Below are 17,239 nucleotides of genomic sequence, written 5' to 3'. Positions count from 1 at the left end.
TTTTGGAGTAATTGAATCATCTACTATGTACCTGAACTAATGTGAATTAAAGGACAAGAGACCTTCATCCTGAGCACATCAGCTGCAAAGAGACGAATAAGAACAAATATTTTTACATATTTACAAAGAAGAATTTAGTGTGTGGTCAGCTGGACTACAGGTGAGATTCAGCATCACTGATCACGTAGAGACACAGGTACGTTCAACTCAATAGTTTGTGCATCGAGCTGGACGAGGAGCGTGTGTGTGTGTGTGTGTGTGTGTGTGTGAGCGTGTGTGTGTGTGTGTGTGTGTGTGTGTGAGCGTGTGTGTGTGAGCGTGTGTGTGAGCGTGAACAGAGGTTCACCTCCGGGACGTTTTACTTGTTTATTTCTTCCAATGAACGACACAGTAGATAAACACCTGCTCCTCTTCATCTTCATCAGAAACAGATGCATTCAGATAAATCCACCACGGCAAACACTGAAAGTCAAGAACAGCACCTGCTGAGCGTGAAGGAGGAAGAGAAGCTGCTCACGCTGTTTTAATGTGGTTTTTGTGGAATTGAACTAAAGATGTCGTCGTCATCATCATCATCATCATCAGTAGATTACACCAGAAATCACAAACTCTTCATTGTTTTTAAATGAGCACAAAAATACAGTTAATAGGATCTTGTCCTTTGTCCGTGGGGGGGGGGGGGGGTCCAGAGACCCCGTCTTCAGCGCCTCAGACGGAGGAAGAAGGCGTGGCGGCACTCGGCGCTGTCCACCGGGTAGTACTTATCGTAGAAGTCCAGGATGTACTCCTCCGCCTTGAAGCCAAACTTCTGATAGAGCAGCATGGCGGGGTTACTGGCCGACACGTGCAACGTCACGTCCTTCCCCATGCAGGTCTGGGTGGGAGGGGGGGGGGGGGGGGGGGGGGAGTGAGGGTGTGTTAGCCGGGCAACGTCCTGCTCGAGCTCAATAACCGAGCTAACGCATAGCAACATCAAGCGCTTAGTTCTATCAGCTCAGATTTATCACAGCGACGTGTCAACGTGCTAACGGCTAACGGCGAAGTGTCAGATGTACTGGATAGAAAGCAGATGGATTCTGGATGGTACGTTTAACAACCTCACATCATGAAATCCACAGGCTCACCTGGATCAGATGGTAGATCATGAAGGTGCCGATGCCGGCTCTCCTCCACTCGGGATGGACCAGCAGGAAGGAGATGTAGGCCTCGTTGTACTTCACGTCAGGAACCATGAAGCCAAAGCCCACCACCACCTTCTTATAGAGGGCCACCACGCTGAAGTCCGGGTACTGCAGGCACTCCGACAGGTCAACACCTGGCCAGAAGTTGTCGTGACACATAGCGTTGACGGAGGGGATGTGGTTGGGGCGGACGTAGCAGTAGTCGATGGGGGCGTTGGCTTCAGGCGTCCAGCCGGGCTCCTTCCTGTGAGGGTGACCTCTGACCTCCGCGAGCAGCCTCAGCTTCACAGGCCGACTCTCGTAATCCCGTCTGAGGGCAAACAGAGGTTCTGTTTACTCTCAGTCCAAAGAAACCAAACCAGCTGAGCGAGACGCAGAGCTGGAGACAAACCGAGCAGAGGGAGTCCTCCACGTGTCCAACACAGGGGGGACCAGGGGCAAACGGACCACTTAAAGCACTGCTATGCTAAGCTAGCTGCTATGCTAAGCTAGCTGCTATGCTACTTCCATCTCAACATCTAACGTTACCCTGTGTGGCACACAGTCTGCAGAGGACACCACTGTGTCCCTAACGAGTAGTTTGTGCTTCAAACAACATCAACAAAACACACACTTTGTAGAAGAGGAGAGAAGAAAGGCCCGTCACCTGATGAAGGGCTTGAGGAGGCGGGAGCTGTAGGGGCTCTTGATGGTCTGGTCTGAACTGGTCTCTGTTCCCATCAGACGGCGCCAGAAGGACACAGACTGCTGCTGGAGGCCTCTTCTGCTGCAGATGTTGGTCTGCAAACACAAACTCCTCCATCAGAGACAAGTATCATCTGAACATCACCACACTAGCTTCTATATCCACAATGATGCCTTAAATGTACGAGATCCACCTCCTTTAGAGACGGAAACCAACAGGAAGCAGGAAGTAGGCGTGAAGGTACCTGGAAGCGATCAAGAATACGCAGCTCCTGGCTGGAGGTGCAGTATTTCCCCACAGCTCCACCCTCCTCCACGGCCCCCGCCACCTGGGCGCCGTAGATCCCCCCCACCAGGCCGAGAGTGGCGCTGACGGCCCGGTCCACGTCCAGCAGGGGGAGCCCCCGCTGCCTCTTGGCCTGGCGGACCAGCAGCTTCCTGTGGAGGCGTTTAGCCGGCGGCGTGACGGCCAGCGCCAGCGGGCAGGCGTCCAGGCGGCGGAGCAGCAGCCGCTCCTCGTAGAGGCTGAGGGAAGTGAAGCGGGGGGCGTGTGGGGCGCCCCCACCTGCGTCTGCCTTCTCGGGGTGAGTCATCCTCCTCCGCTCCGCCCCCCCAGCGGAGAGAGGCGGGGCCTCGCTGCGGCCCGCCGGCTCCTCAAAGCGCTCTCGCTCCAGTCCCTCGTCGTCCTCGCTGTCGGCCTCGTGCTTGATGTGCGGCGGCGGCGGCGGGCGGAGCTTCTTGCGGGCCACGAGGTGGGGGCGAGGAGGCGGCACGTACTCTATCCCCGGGTCGATCATCCCCTCCGTCTCCATCTCCTCGTCACCTGGGGACGAGACGCCGTCAGTGGTGGCGTCGCAGCGTGACGTCAGGCCACGCTCAGGACCCCAACTCACCGTGGAACAGCGCTTGGGGGGGCATGGCGTCGGGGATCAGGTCCGCCTCCGACAGCAGGCTGGGCGTCGCCGAGTGCGAGGCCGGCGTCCCCGGGCCGGAGAAGTCGGGCGAGGGCGAGGGCGACGGGCTGGTGAGCGGCGTTCGGTCCGACGAGCTGATGGAGGAGAAGTCGATGACCTCGCCCTTCTCCAGGACGAGGTCGGGGCGCCGCCCTGCGCCCCCCACGCCGCGGCCTCCTCCCAGTTTGACGGGCGTGGAGCAGGCGCTGCGGTCGGCGTAGCCCCCCCCCGCCGCCTCCTTCTGAGCTCGCCGGATGTCCTTGGCCTCCTGCGTGCGACTCCGCTTCTCCTTCAGCTGGATGGCGTTCTCCACCGGGTTCCTGGCGCCGCGCCTCCTCAGACCCTCCACGGCGATGACGGGCTCCACGGCGGCTTTGCAGGCTGCAGGTGGGAGAGTCACGTGAGCGTCTTCCTGCCGCGGGAGAGCGAGCTCACCTGGAGCAGAGCGCCGTACCTTTGGCCTTGGCGGCGGATTTGTCCGCCTCCGGACGAAGAGTCGGCGGTCGGTTCTGGACGAGTTTCCACCAGCCCGGCTCGCCGAACTCCTGCGCTCCGGAGCGGAAGAAGGCGGGGCTACCGACTGACAGGCAGCCGGCCACCGTGCTCCACCACGTGGAGGTCTTCTTCCTGCAGAGGTCAAGGGTCGCAGGTCAAACACATCACCACCATCTGGACCAATCAGAAGCCTCTATGAAATAAAATAGATAAAATGGAGCTTGTGACCTGGTCCCCAGCAGGAAGTTCCAGTGTCGACCAATGAAAGCACAAATGTCCTCTTTCCACCTGAAGTAGCCTTGACGGCCCGTCCCCTCCAGAGACAGGTTGTACATGGCCAACATCACCACCTGAGACACATGAGCAGAGGGAGTTTACCTGCGGCCAGGTGAGGCTCCTCCTCCAAAGCTGTTCCAAGGTGATGCCAGTTTACCTGCTGCCAGGTGAGTCTCATCCTCTCGAAGCTCTCCTTCGCGTCCTCGGAGCAGTCGGAGCAGATGAACTTGAAGAAGTTGTCACCTTTCAGGTAGCTCGGCTGCTCCCCCCTGAGTTGAGCTGATCCACAAAGACAGAGCGTTCGGTAAGGCCTCCTACGCGAGAGGCGGCGCCTCCTCCCCCAGGTGACCTCAGTGACCCTCACCTGCAGGAACCCACTTGTGGCAGTGGTCACAATAAAAGGACACGTCCTCGCAGGCCCAGCCCCCATCGGCCTCCTCGCCCACGTCGCTGGTCAGAGAGTCTCCACTCTGGTCATGTGACAGATCCACAGAGCCCTGGTCCTCCGACTCCACGATGAGGAGGGTCTCCCCCTCCACCTCCCCCTCCTCCAGGCCCTCCGACACCGACATGCAGGCTGCCTCCTCTTCGCCTGCGCCCAGCTGCTCGCCGCTGCTGTCCATCCCTTGCACACCTGTACAGGTAAAAGGGGCGTTTAAGGATCACTCTGTGGGGGTCGAGGATGTTGTTATTGTTATTATCATCAAACCAACAGAAGTTACACGAGGCGACGTGAACAGGAAGTTCATCGCTTGTTTGGTTAAAGAAAATACGTCACATTAAACGTCATTAAACTGTCACTTTTATCCAAAGAGACAAAAAGAGCGTTTCAACCAGAAGGAAACAAACCCAGAAGAACAAGGGGGTCAGGTGATGGGGTCAGGTGATGGGGTCAGGTGATGGGGTCAGGTGATGGGGTCGTTAGAGAGTAGAGGATGAAGAAGTGGACTTAGTGAAGTTCACTACATTAAGGATCAATCATAGCCGTCTCACTCGTAGTCTCTTCCTGCTTCGTTCGTATAATAGTTGTTCATTGATCACGTTGTTTGCTTTCTCCTCATGTCAGAAGTAGTGGAATTATTAGACGTCTATGAAACGTTTGCTCTGTGGGACATTGGACAGATGTGGTTACCTGCCTCAGCGGTCCTGTGGGCGGAGCTCCGCCTCTCTGCGCCGTCTCTCCTCCTCCAGCTGTGAGGTCAGAGCCCTTTGCTCCTCCAGCAGACGAAGGTTCTCCTTCTTCCTCTCCAGGCGCTCCAGATCCCTGACGACGCCTTGGTGGAGACGCTGGGGGACGAGACATAAATACAATGAATCCTTAGCACACTGACCATGTGACAGGCACCAGCAAGATGAATAAATACACTAATCAATTGTTTTAATTTAGTAATAAGTCAAATACAACAGATCATCAGTTCTGCAGAGAGAACCATCATCTCAGCCTGGTCTCCATCCTGGAACTGTACCCCTCCATCACATGTCGTTTAGCTGATGCTTTTATCCAAAGAGACATTTCAACCACAAGGAAACAAACTCAGAAGAAACAACAAAGTTCAATTTCATCAAATAAACTGATGTACAACTTGTTATGGATCCATTATGAGTCCAGTTTAAGGTCTACAGTGTGTTAGTGTTTAGTGTGAAGGCTCTCTGTGGTCCTGATGTCATCACAGAGCAGGAGACCTCCAGAGTGAGCAAAGATCTCTGCACACCTTCACACAACCTGTCCAGACTCCTCCCCCTGGGGGCGCTGCAGAGCCCTGTACGCCAAGGCCACCAGAACCAGCAGGAGCCCCAGAACCACCAGACCCAGCGTCTTTCCTCAGGCCGTCTCTCGGTCAGACGCCCCCCCCCCCCCCCCCTTCAATAATAAATCATTCAAACAAAGGTCCGTGAATCTCTCCAGCTAAGCTAACCGTTAGCCGCGTTAGCTAACAGTTAGCCGCGTTAGCTCGGGTCGGACCGGCTCACCTGTCGGTCCCAGGACTGGTTGAGGTGCACAGCAGCCACGGTACTTATAGTCAGAACCACAGAAACTCCCAGAACCACTTTAGAGACCGTCGTCATCACGTTAGCTTTAGCTTCACCTTAGCCAGCTGCTAACTGGCCGGGAGGTAACGCTACGCTCTTCTTCTTCTTCTACTTCTTCTTCTACTGCTACTGCGGGTTCTTCTTCGCGGTAAATGACTCGCCCTCCGCTGGCGGCTAGTTAGCACCCAGGCGGAAGTACTTTTATCTTGTACCTTTACCTTATTGTACACAATACTCCATTACAAGTACTACCATTAGAGTCACTAAACAAGTCAACAATCCACAGTATGTTTTTTGTTATATTTATTGATTCATTCACGTGTTCGTCACTTAAAAGGTGAACGGATTTTGAATTACTTCATATTTAAAGTAAAGGGAAAAATGAAAGTTAAAGGAAGTTTGGGGTCCCGACCCCGAATGGATGGATGGATATTATAACACTATATTTTATTATTTGATGCAATTTAGTTTAAACTATCTGAAAGTAAACACAAACGTTACCAGAATAAAAGCAATTAAAACAACACAAAATATTTCAATACAAAACAACATTTGTATTTATTTTAAATATTTTATCCTTACAAATATTTTAACGATACAACGTAACCTGTAAGGCGTATTGAATCAGAAAACAGAAAGTAGATGGTGGTGTAGTAGCTTCTCAAAGCTCCTTACAGCCCTGCAGCTCCTCATGAGGCTGCCAGATGTTCAAAATAAAATACAGGTCAGTTTACAGATGTTCATTTCCACACTGGAGTCAGACTTCCATGTCATTGATAGACATTGTAAGGTCCCAATAACAGGGGTAGAACTAAAAGGAAACCCATCACAGTGAGATCTTAGAGGTTCAGCCGGAGGAAGGAGCTGACCTTCCACATCTGATACTCATCCCTGACCATATGAGTTATGTAGCTTCAGACCAGATTTGCTCATCAATGGTTCACATTCAAGTCGGATTCTCCTCTTATCCTGGATCTATGTAGCCCTGGCTTTTCTTTTCAAGTCCTACAGGACAAGTCCTATTACTCCTAAGTTTATTAAACTTGTATTTTACTACTAAAGTTTACAATATATAATTATATCGTTAACATTAGGAACTATTATATTTAATATCTAACATATAAAAAACGTTTGTCCAACCTGTAGTTTTAAGAGAACTACATCTACCGGGCTCCCCGTTTCTAATAAGACGTCCCACCTGACTGGCCAATGAGGAGCTGCGCTGCCGGGGGGGGGCGGGGCTTCTGGTCCCGTTCACAGAAAGTGCCACGACTCTGCAGGCTGACCGCGAAGAGGTGAGACAACTTTATCTGTGCAACATCTCAACTACAAGCACTTTGTCAATGTACGAGGACACGTAGGATGTCAAAGTACTTAGTAAATGTAAAAGTACACGCTGGACAAGGTTTTTATGACAGAGAGACAGAAACATGTTAATGAGGCAAACATCCGTAAAAGTAAACGTTTGGAGTTTTAAACTTCTTCAAAAATATTATGAAGTTTACATTATACTTCTTATGAAATAACATATAAACATAAAATAATATTAAAACAGTTTTCCGTTCACAGGGTTTCATTTTATTTGAACTCTTTTAAAAGTTTAAAAGTTTGTGTTACATAACTTTTCTGTGTGGTAGTGTGTGTGTTTATTTTGTTTTGGCTACAAAATGTTTATTGTTTGTATAGTTGTGATGATGTATTATTATTGATTATAATATTGTTATTATTGCATGTGTAGGGTTAGGCCTCTTGGCTCATATTGGTCTCTTACTACTTTGACTGTTGAGTGTTTGTAATCCATCCAGCTGATCAAACACACATTTCTACCTCAATGACAATAGTAGTGAGTCGTTGGAGCTTACACGTTTACCTCTCAACGTGCACACACTGACACGTGCACACACTGACACGTGCACACGTGTGAGGCGTGTACTAAAGAGACCTTTCCCCTCCAGACCTCCTGAGCGACACGCTGACCCGTCATGGACGTCTCTGACCCGCAGACCCTCAGCTTCATGGTCTTCGGGGGCTTCATGTTCATCTCGGCGGTGGGCATCGCCCTCGTCTCCACGCTCTCCATGAAGGAGACGTCGTACGAGGAGGCGCTGGCCCAACAGCGCCGCCAGCTCGTCCAAACGCCGCAGAGAGCAGAGAAGAAGAAGAAGGACAGGGCGCCAGAGAAGAAGAGCAAAGCCAAGAAGAAGGAGCTTTCACAACCACGCAGTGATGCTGGCGAGGAGCTGGAGGTGGTGGCTAGTCCTGAACCAGAACCTGAGCCAGAACCTATCACTGAGCCTGAAGCTGAACCAGAACCCGCCGTGGTCACTGCCTCTGACCCGGCACCCTCGCCGAAGGAGAAGAAGAAGTCGGCCAAGGTGGTGCCGGCCACTGTGTTGGAAACCGTTGCTAAGGAGGTTCTGATCACGGCCATGGTACCGGGGCTGGACGTGTCCCTGGCGAACGCCGTCACTGAAGAACCCAAAGAGACGGCAAGAAAGAAGAAGTCCAAGAACAAACTGGATCCAGGTGAGTAAACAGAAAGTGACCTGGATTTTAGGTAAATATTGTGAGACTGGAACCGAACCATGAGGAGTTTTTGTTCTGGTTTCGTCCCGATTAAGTTACTGACTCCTCCCTGCTGCTGCCATACGACGAGCTGCAGAAACATCTGGAGGAGAAGGAGAAGCTGTTGACCAGCGAGCAGGCGTACGTCGCCAACGCCAAGAGCCGTCTCCGAGAGCTCAGCAAGGTGAGGCAGGACGCTTTGGGGTCATGTGACCTCTGCAGGATCTATTTCTCTCAGTGCTGAAGGTTCGTCAAGGAGAGAAGATTCAGTGAAAGTTTCATTCAGTTCCATTTTGTGTGATTTCACAGGTTTCTAAGTGAAGGCCTGTGAGTAATAAGAGTGTTAGATTAGTGTCGTACTCAGGAGACAACCTCGATCCTCTGCTCCCATAGACGTCTATGAGGAAATGACTCTACTTCTGTGTAGTGACCAGCAGGGGGCGACTCCTCTGCTCCCATAGACGTCTATGAGGAAATGACTCTACTTCTATGTAGTGACCAGCAGGGGGCGACTCCTCTGCTCCCATAGACGTCTATGAGGAAATGACTCTACTTCTGTGTAGTGACCAGCAGGGGGCGACTCCTCTGCTCCCATAGACGTCTATGAGGAAATGACTCTACTTCTATGTAGTGACAAGCAGGGGGCGACTCCTCTGCTCCTATAGACATCTATGAGGAAATGACTCTACTTCTGTGTAGTGACCAGCAGGGGGCGACTCCTCTGCTCCCATAGACGTCTATGAGGAAATGACTCTACTTCTATGTAGTGACAAGCAGGGGGCGACTCCTCTGCTCCTATAGACATCTATGAGGAAATGACTCTACTTCTATGTAGTGACCAGCAGGGGGCGACTCCTCTGCTCCCATAGACGTCTATGAGGAAATGACTCTACTTCTGTGTAGTGACCAGCAGGGGGCGACTCCTCTGCTCCCATAGACGTCTATGAGGAAATGACTCGACTTCTGTGTAGTGACCAGCAGGGGGCGACTCCTCTGCTCCCATAGACGTCTATGAGGAAATGACTCTACTTCTGTGTAGTGACCAGCAGGGGGCGACCCCTCTGCTCCCATAGACGTCTATGAGGAAATGACTCTACTTCTGTGTAGTGACCAGCAGGGGGTGACTCCTCTGCTCCCATAGACGTCTATGAGGAAATGACTCTACTTCTGTGTAGTGACCAGCAGGGGGCGACTCCTCTGCTCCCATAGACGTCTATGAGGAAATGACTCTACTTTTGTGTAGTGACCAGCAGGGGGCGACTCCTCTGCTCCCATAGACGTCTATGAGGAAATTACTTCCTGTTCACTGGTTTTAAAACAACATGCCGACTCCAATCGTAGTCCGTAATCCAAGATGGCAACACGGATTCGACTGTCTACAAGCCAGGGACTACACTCCTGTAACTTCAGACCTTCAGTTTTTGGTCAGCTCTGTCTCTTTCTTCAGGAACTCAGTGCAGAAAAAAAAAAGATGGCGTCTTTAGACGCTCGCCTGAAGGCGGAGCTCAGCGCTCAGGTTCAGAAAGTCAACTCTATGCGGGTCACCATGGAGACTACTACCCAGGAACACCTGAAACAAACACAGCAGCTCAACCAGAAGGTATGGTTTAACTACATCTCTAACTTCCTGTTCAATTAAGCTGGTCGCCTGTTTTTTACTCATTTTAGCTAGCTTAAATTGTGCGGTAATTATCACATGACCGAGACAAGCTCAAATGGTGTCATGAGGTCCATCTGAGTCGTTCCGTTGTAGCTGGAGAACGGTTCCAACGCACAGCTGGCCCGGCTGCAGCAGGAGAACTCCATCCTCCGAGACGCCCTGAACCAGGCCACCAGCCAGGCAGAGAGCAGGTGGGTCAGCAGCTCGCTCACGAGGTGCTATGAACCCGGAAAGTTCTTGACTTACTTACTGGTGACAGTCCTGGACTCTGATCCCGTTGGATCCATTGATCCTCTTACATTCTGTCCCGCTCTCTAACTGAACTCCCCACCGCCCGCAGACAGAACGCAGAGTTGGCCCGTCTCCGGCAGGACTGCGTCCGTCTGGGCCGGGAGTTGAGCGAGCGCACTGATGCTCTGCGGGTCGACGAGGAGCGCAGGAAGAGCTTGGAGGACAAGGTGGCCTCCTACGAGCGAAAGATGTCCCAGTCCCAGGTCAGAGGCTCACAGTATCCCAAGGAGACGTTTCCATGAGCTAACATTACCCTTAAACTAACATTATACTAACATTATCCTAAAGTAACTTCATTTTAAACCAACGAAGCCTGAGTTTCTGCTCTGTGCAGCTGGTCCGAGACGAGGCTGAGCGCGCTCTGAAGCAGCAGCTGGACGAGCTGCGTCTGAAGCTGAAGACGTCGCTGCAGGAAGCTGCAGCTGTTAGCGGTGAGCATGACTGTTAGCATGTGGCTAACTTCTTTTAATTCAGCGATGCTAACTGATGCTAACCAGCTCTGTAGAGAGTGAACAAGAGCAGGAAGTGTGAGGGATTTTCTCTGTGAGCTATTTGTGGTTCTGTTAGTCGGGTTCTAGTTACGATCTCACCAGATGAATAGAACTAGTCCAGCAAGTACCTCAGGAATCAAATGGGTACCGAGACTCCATCCAGTAGATAACAGGTCTTCCTACTGTTCACACCTCAGAGCTGAAGGAGGCTCTGGAGTCTAGAGACATTGAGCTACAGGAGCTAAAGGTCCAGCTGGAGAACCAGGTGAGAACCGTTACCATTAAATCACTGCTGTGGTATATATATATATTTATATATATATAGATATGAGAATGAATACGTCCGTCTGGTCCGGACTGGCACATCTCAACTATCACTCATGTGTGTGGATGAAATTGGGTTCTGGTCAAACTGTAAAAATTTAATCTTTCATCATCATCATCATCATCATCATGTCCAACACTTAAAAGACATTCAATCAGATGGTCTCTGTGTTTGCCAATTATTGGCTAATATTAGCATGCTAAAATGCTAAGCTAAGATGGTGTGAATTTGTGTCAGCAGGTGGACGTGTCGCTTGAAGTGGATCGACTGAAGATCTGGTAGCTGAACCAATATCTCTTGAAATTGAAATCGTTCCACAGGACTTTATTTTACAAAATAACTAGAATGGGAGGGGGGGGGGGTAGGGTATTAACAAAACAGACGAGCCCCTTGTCTGTCAGAAGCGTGATGGGACCTTTCAGTAATTCTCAGAGCCGTCCAGACTCTGGCGGGCCGCGAGTTTGACATGTGGTCTAGACAAAGACGGTAGACAGTAGCAGGGTCAAAAAAACTAAAACAATATGTAAGGTTTAAAAAAAGTAAATCAAAAATATTATTTAAAAAAAGTCAAAAAATGTTTGAAATGAAAGTCAAAATATAAAACAAATATATAAAAGTCAAACAATATTTTAAAAAAGTCAAAAAATATTCGACCGAATATTTTTGAAATGTCACTTTCTTGTTCTTCTTGAGTTTGTTTCCTTCTGGTTGAAATGCACTTACTTTAAGTTGCTTTGAGTAAAAACGTCAGTTAAATTTTATTTAATGAAATGTAATGTAATGAAAAAAACTAAAAATATTAAACTGTTTTTTTAAATCTCCAAAATATTAAGTAGTAAGTAAAAATCTTTTACAATTTTTTTTAAATATGTTTGGATCATAAAGGTCGTATAACAAAAGTAGCAAATTATTGGGTCAAAAAACATATAAAAGAATGTCAAAAATATTAAGCCAAGACATGCTTTGGAAAAAAGTCAAAATGTCAGGTTGAAAAATATATTTTTTTTAAAGAGTCAACATGAAAAATGTTATGAAAAAAAATATTGGGTCAAAAAAATTGTTAAATTAAAAAAAAAAAGTCAAAATATGTTAAGATTCAAAATATTAAAAAAGGTCAAAACTATAAAAAAAAAATGTATAAAAATGTTTTGAAAGAAAAGTCAGAATATGTTAAGTGAAAAAAAGTGAAAAAATAGGTTGAAAAAACTTTTTTTTAAGTAAATATCTTGGAAATAATAGAGACAAATTAGCTCAGAATTCTTCTTTTTTAAAGTAAAAAATATATCAGGTCAGAAATTTAAAATAGAATCGAAAAATGCGGGTCGAACAATGTTATGATCAAGAAAGTCAACACAATTTAGGCCCAACAATTATAATGAAAAAAAATGCCAAGGAAAAAGAAAAAAGAAAAGTCTAAATAGTGGGCACTCGAGATGAGTCAGCTGACTGCAGAGCTGCAGCGCGTCACAGAGGTCAGAAGCACATCAGAAGTGCAGATTTGATAAGGTGTTGTTTTGTTGTTGCAGTGTAAGCGCAGAGGAAGCAGCTGATGCTGATGATGATGATGATGATGAGAGAAAGAAAGACGTACGTTTGAATTCACAGTGTCGTGTTGACCGTACATCTACATGCTGACTAACGTTAGTCAGGGATAACATCATTTAGGGTCATTTAGCCTGACATGAAGTATGTTTAACACATTTCTTGGGTTTAGTATGTTCTGTGTTGTAACATCAAAGTGTGGATTTGAGGTGTTTCTTCTTCTGCTCTGCAGGGGTCAGAAAGTGAGACAGAGTCTGATCAACCGTTTGAAAAGTAAGAAACTCACCTGCATTCAATCCAAAGACGTCATGAGCCAGATTGTTCATAACATTTCAGCAACGTCTTCCCCTTTTTCACAGATGAACTCGGTTGTGTGTTGGATGTGTGGCTTGTTGTTAACATTGTGTTGTTTTTCAGTCTGGAAGAAGATTCTCAGCTGCTCCGTCTGGAGGAAGAACTTCAGCAGCTTCATCAAACTCACATCGTGAGTCCAAATATAAAAAACATTAAACTAAATAAAACCAGGATTAGTTATTTTTAACTTGTAATTGTAAACAAGATTTTCAAACCCATTTAGGAAAACGTGAGACTTTACTTTCTCTTTCATGTTTTTCAGGAGCTGAAGAACAAAATGGCGGCGCTTTCGACATCAGAGCGCCAAAATGAGCAGCGGGAGGCGGAGCTTAAAGCAGCACTGGCAAGTAGATTAAATATCCTGATGTGCTTCTATGTTCCTGTGTTTTGTTGCAGTTGAGGTTCATGGAGGTCGAGAGGAACCGAGAGGAACCGGTCCAAGCTGCAAACAGAGTTTGATCAGAACACAAAACTCCTGCAGACTTCATGTTAACAAAGGTGTAAACAAACATGTCATTTCTTCCATGTTTGACAGGAGGCAGAACTTCAGGAGTCACAGCGACGCTCCAAACAAGAAGAAGACACCTGGAAGAAGAAACTGTCTGAAGCCCAACTGCAGAAACAAACAGTGAGAATCACAGAGGCTCTTTGATTATGTTAGATTTCCATAAACCTGAACCAGCACCAAGTATAAACCTGAACCTCTAAACCAGCACCAACTCTAAACCTGAACCTCTAAACCTGAACCAGCACCAACTCTAAACCTGAACCTCTAAACCTGAACCAGCACTAACTCTAAACCTGAACCTCTAAACCTGAACCTCTAAACCTGAACCAGCACCAACTCTAAACCTGAACCTCTAAACCTGAACCAGCACCAACTCTAAACCTGAACCTCTAAACCTGAACCAGCACCAACTCTAAACCTGAACCAACTCTAAACCTGAACCTCTAAACCTGAACCAACTCTAAACCTGAACCTCTAAACCTGAACCAACTCTAAACCTGAACCTCTAAACCTGAACCAGCACCAACTCTAAACCTGAACCTCTAAACCTGAACCAGCACTAACTCTAAACCTGAACCTCTAAACCTGAACCACCACCAAGTATAAACCTGAACCTCTAAACCAGCACCAACTCTAAACCTGAACCTCTAAACCTGAACCAGCACCAACTCTAAACCTGAACCTCTAAACCTGAACCAGCACTAACTCTAAACCTGAACCTCTAAACCTGAACCAGCACCAACTCTAAACCTGAACCTCTAAACCAGCACCAACTCTAAACCTGAACCTCTAAACCTGAACCAGCACCAACTCTAAACCTGAACCTCTAAACCTGAACCAGCACCAACTCTAAACCTGAACCTCTAAACCTGAACCAGCACCAACTCTAAACCTGAACCTCTAAACCAGCACCAACTCTAAACCTGAACCTCTAAACCTGAACCAGCACCAACTCTAAACCTGAACCTCTAAACCTGAACCAGCACTAACTCTAAACCTGAACCTCTAAACCTGAACCACCACCAAGTATAAACCTGAACCTCTAAACCAGCACCAACTCTAAACCTGAACCTCTAAACCTGAACCAGCACCAACTCTAAACCTGAACCTCTAAACCTGAACCAGCACTAACTCTAAACCTGAACCTCTAAACCTGAACCAGCACCAACTCTAAACCTGAACCTCTAAACCAGCACCAACTCTAAACCTGAACCTCTAAACCTGAACCAGCACCAACTCTAAACCTGAACCTCTAAACCTGAACCAGCACCAACTCTAAACCTGAACCTCTAAACCTGAACCAGCACCAACTCTAAACCTGAACCTCTAAACCAGCACCAACTCTAAACCTGAACCTCTAAACCTGAACCAGCACCAACTCTAAACCTGAACCTCTAAACCTGAACCAAGTATAAACCTGATTTGAACCAACATTTGATGATCAATAGAATCTGCAGTCTCATCCCTACCTTTGGTCCACTATGTGTATCTATTGCTTTGAGATGGCTATCATGTCATTCAGTGTGTGGTTGGTGCTGTCTGCAGGTCCTGGATCAGCTGGAGCTGCTGCAGGACAAAGTCCAGTCACAGAAGACGGAGACAGAAGACACTCAGCAGGTCCGTCCTCTCCGTCCTCCTGGAACTAAAGTAGATGCAGACCGGCTGTTGAAGGTTCACGTTGATGTCTGTTGTGTCTCAGCTGAAGGTCAAGATGATGCTCCTGGAAGCTCAGCTGGAGAAACAGCTGGAGGAGGCCATCCTCACTCAGAGCTGCAGCGAGGAGCTCGCCCAGGTCTGAACCGCCTCTGGTCACATGAGTCGGGTCACGTGACTAAATTCAACCATGGTCTTCTACATAAAAATCATAATAATATGGAGAAAAATATACAATAAATGCCACCAAATGATCAAGAAAACAATTTCCTACAAAGTCCCTTCAAAATGTAAATGATAAAAAGATAAAAACCTAATCCTAACAATTTTTGTATCATTCAGGTTCAGTCTCAGGTGCAGCAGATGTGCGTCCAGCTGCAGGCGGAGCAGGAGCAGCGGAAGCAGCTGGAAAGACAGCTGGAGCAGGTCTGTCTCATCTGGAACATCTCACCTGAGCCGCTGACAGGAAGTGACCTCAAACTGTCTCCGGTGTTCTTGTGGTTCAACAGGCTCGACGGGAGGTGATGGGGCTGCAGCAGAAGGTGGAGGCTGATCACAGATCTGCTGCCACGCTGCAGGTAAACCTTCTCAATACCTAAGACGACGTTCTCCAGAGTCTGGAAAGTGAGTTTCAAAGAAAGTGATCCAAGGGACAGGAAGTACTGTTCCTTCAACTGACTTTTATTTTGGCGAGACCTTTCCAATGTGTTTTAAGAACTCCATTCTCACTTTTCAGGAGGCCCAGGACACGGAGACAGAGGACCAGGAGAAGGTGGAGACAAAGACGGAGACGGAGGACGCAGAGAAGGAGGGGGTCCAGGCAAAGGAGGAGGTCCAGGAGGAGGACACGGAGACAGAGGGGGTCCAGGCAAAGGAGGCAACCGCAGTGTGAAACACGCGTGTCCTTCTTGTCTGGTTTCCATGGTAACATGTAGTGTAACTTGCAGACGGGATGGTGTTTTGTTCCACTCGACCAATAAAGTGAAGCGTGTGACACTCATTCATGCTGCTGTTGTCCACCTTCTGCCTCACTCCTCCCACAGCGTCGCCAACTAATGCCTCAAGTCCTGAGATCTGAGGCCCACGCAGCGTGACTCGCCGTGCTTTAACGTAGCTCATGGAGTCAAAGTCGGGGGGAAGATTTGGGGCCGTTTGTGTATTGAACGCAATGTTCTGAATCTTTTTACAATGTTTGTTACATACAAAGCGTTGCTTTGAGCCCTGCTAACATGCTAACATGCTAACGGAGCTCCAGCCAGAAATACAGAACAACGTGGCAGATGAAAGACAATTTTATTGATCATGTAACATAAATAGGACAAAGGTTTCACTGTGCGTTTGACCTGAAACCAAAGTGGAAATAAATAGTCACAATAAATTAAAAGCATGAAAGGACCGCGTTCGCCTCCCAGGATGACGCTGCAGTTTGATGCTATTTACACACATTTTTATTTTACACGGTTTTCCCGCTTGTTGTTTGTTGTCAGTTCACATTCGTCTTTTCACAACTTCAGTAACAATAAAACAAAAAAAGGAAAAGCATCTGATATTAAAAGCCTTCAGTGACATGTAACAACAGCTATAGACGTCAGTATCAAACACTTAGTCAGCAGCTTACAAAAATATTACAAACTTCTGTTTTTATGGGTTCACGACCCCGAGGCGTTGGCAGCAGCTCTCGGCCTTCAGTTCACTACAGGGTTCAAAGGCCAAACACAGGGCTCATTGGGTCGGGAGAGGCTCAATGGCCTCGGGGACTTTCCACACATCAGGATTCATGGATCAGGACTGGTTCACTGATTTAGAAGCAGATTACAGAAGTTTGTACTTCTCCTCGCAGCAGATGGTTCGGTTCTTGGTGTCACCTGGTGACGTCTAGTGGGAGGAGCTGCATGTTAGAGCCAAATAACATCTAAAGTCACGTTGTCCTCACTGGGTTCAGATGAGTGTGGATATTATAATATTCTGATTTCACTGTTCCTTTAAACCGGAGCATCACTTCTGGCTGAGAGCTGCTGAGCCTGTCGGATTCACTTTGAGTCTCCTGTGCAAACAATCAAGAGGCGGAGCTTCGGCGGCATACGCCCCCCTCTGCCCCCCCCCCCCCCCCATGCAGGTGAAGAGGGAAGAAAAACATCACCTGGACACAAAACGCTGCAGGTTCTCCAGCGTGTAGCCACCGACGCACCGGTGGCTCCAGCTTTCATATTCCAGCTGTGTCCACACACAC

General features: G+C 48.2%; 4 protein-coding genes across 6 annotated transcripts in view; 1 reads left to right on the top strand and 3 right to left on the bottom strand.

The window, feature by feature from the left end:
• Nucleotides 1-352: 352 nt before the first annotated feature.
• Nucleotides 353-4,212, bottom strand: kat14 (lysine acetyltransferase 14). The gene is made up of 9 exons (XM_037473059.2): nt 3,954-4,212; nt 3,747-3,868; nt 3,542-3,663; nt 3,273-3,445; nt 2,759-3,199; nt 2,111-2,688; nt 1,828-1,961; nt 1,125-1,491; nt 353-874 (listed from the first exon to the last, which is right to left on the bottom strand). Exons 1-9 carry the CDS (start codon nt 4,210-4,212, stop codon nt 701-703), a joined length of 2,370 nt encoding a protein of 789 aa, XP_037328956.2. The 3' UTR covers nt 353-700.
• Nucleotides 4,213-4,726: 514 nt separating this feature from the next.
• On the bottom strand, nt 4,727-5,779 carry LOC119218539 (protein PET117 homolog, mitochondrial). The gene is made up of 2 exons (XM_037473060.2): nt 5,561-5,779; nt 4,727-4,876 (listed from the first exon to the last, which is right to left on the bottom strand). The coding sequence occupies exons 1-2, from the start codon at nt 5,654-5,656 to the stop codon at nt 4,727-4,729; spliced, it is 246 nt and encodes an 81-aa protein (XP_037328957.1). The 5' UTR covers nt 5,657-5,779.
• A 1,053-nt stretch (nt 5,780-6,832) lies between these two features.
• Nucleotides 6,833-16,009, top strand: rrbp1b (ribosome binding protein 1b). The gene is given in 20 exon segments (XM_062564701.1): nt 6,833-6,915; nt 7,576-8,146; nt 8,242-8,369; nt 9,633-9,790; nt 9,914-10,036; nt 10,186-10,339; nt 10,471-10,567; nt 10,825-10,892; nt 11,190-11,230; nt 12,479-12,539; nt 12,727-12,767; nt 12,912-12,978; nt 13,111-13,191; nt 13,384-13,476; nt 14,902-14,973; nt 15,056-15,148; nt 15,352-15,435; nt 15,519-15,587; nt 15,746-15,829; nt 15,878-16,009. Coding segments are annotated over 19 exon segments (2,082 nt in total). The 5' UTR covers nt 6,833-6,915; nt 7,576-7,602; the 3' UTR covers nt 15,902-16,009.
• Nucleotides 16,010-16,285: 276 nt separating this feature from the next.
• Nucleotides 16,286-17,239, bottom strand: part of LOC119217534 (CSC1-like protein 2) — a 16,354-nt gene continuing 15,400 nt past the window's right edge. For all 3 annotated transcript variants that reach the window (XM_037471250.2, XM_037471249.2, XM_037471251.2), the window contains one exon: nt 16,286-17,239. This exon is cut by the window's right edge and continues 2,747 nt beyond it. The gene's annotated coding sequence lies outside the window, so the exon portion shown is untranslated.

Source organism: Pungitius pungitius, chromosome 9 (genome assembly GCF_949316345.1).
Source record: "Pungitius pungitius chromosome 9, fPunPun2.1, whole genome shotgun sequence".
Classification (NCBI taxonomy): domain Eukaryota; kingdom Metazoa; phylum Chordata; class Actinopteri; order Perciformes; family Gasterosteidae; genus Pungitius; species Pungitius pungitius.
The sequence above is the reverse complement of the archived record's forward strand: the minus strand, read 5'-3'. Positions and strand labels throughout refer to the sequence as shown.

Bases quoted from the DNA above. Each gene is read 5' to 3' on its own strand.
- kat14 (XM_037473059.2), bottom strand. From the start codon at position 4,212: ATGGACAGCAGCGGCGAGCAGCTGGGCGCAGGCGAAGAGGAGGCAGCC. The intron at 3,869-3,953 runs GTGAGGGTCACT...TTTGTGGATCAG, and splicing joins CCACAAGTGGGTTCCTGCAG to CTCAACTCAGGGGGGAGCAG. The intron at 3,446-3,541 runs GTCACAAGCTCC...TGACCTCTGCAG, and splicing joins AACTTCCTGCTGGGGACCAG to GAAGAAGACCTCCACGTGGT.
- LOC119218539 (XM_037473060.2), bottom strand. From the start codon at position 5,656: ATGACGACGGTCTCTAAAGTGGTTCTGGGAGTTTCTGTGGTTCTGACT. The intron at 4,877-5,560 runs GTGAGCCGGTCC...CTCGTCCCCCAG, and splicing joins ACCAGTCCTGGGACCGACAG to CGTCTCCACCAAGGCGTCGT.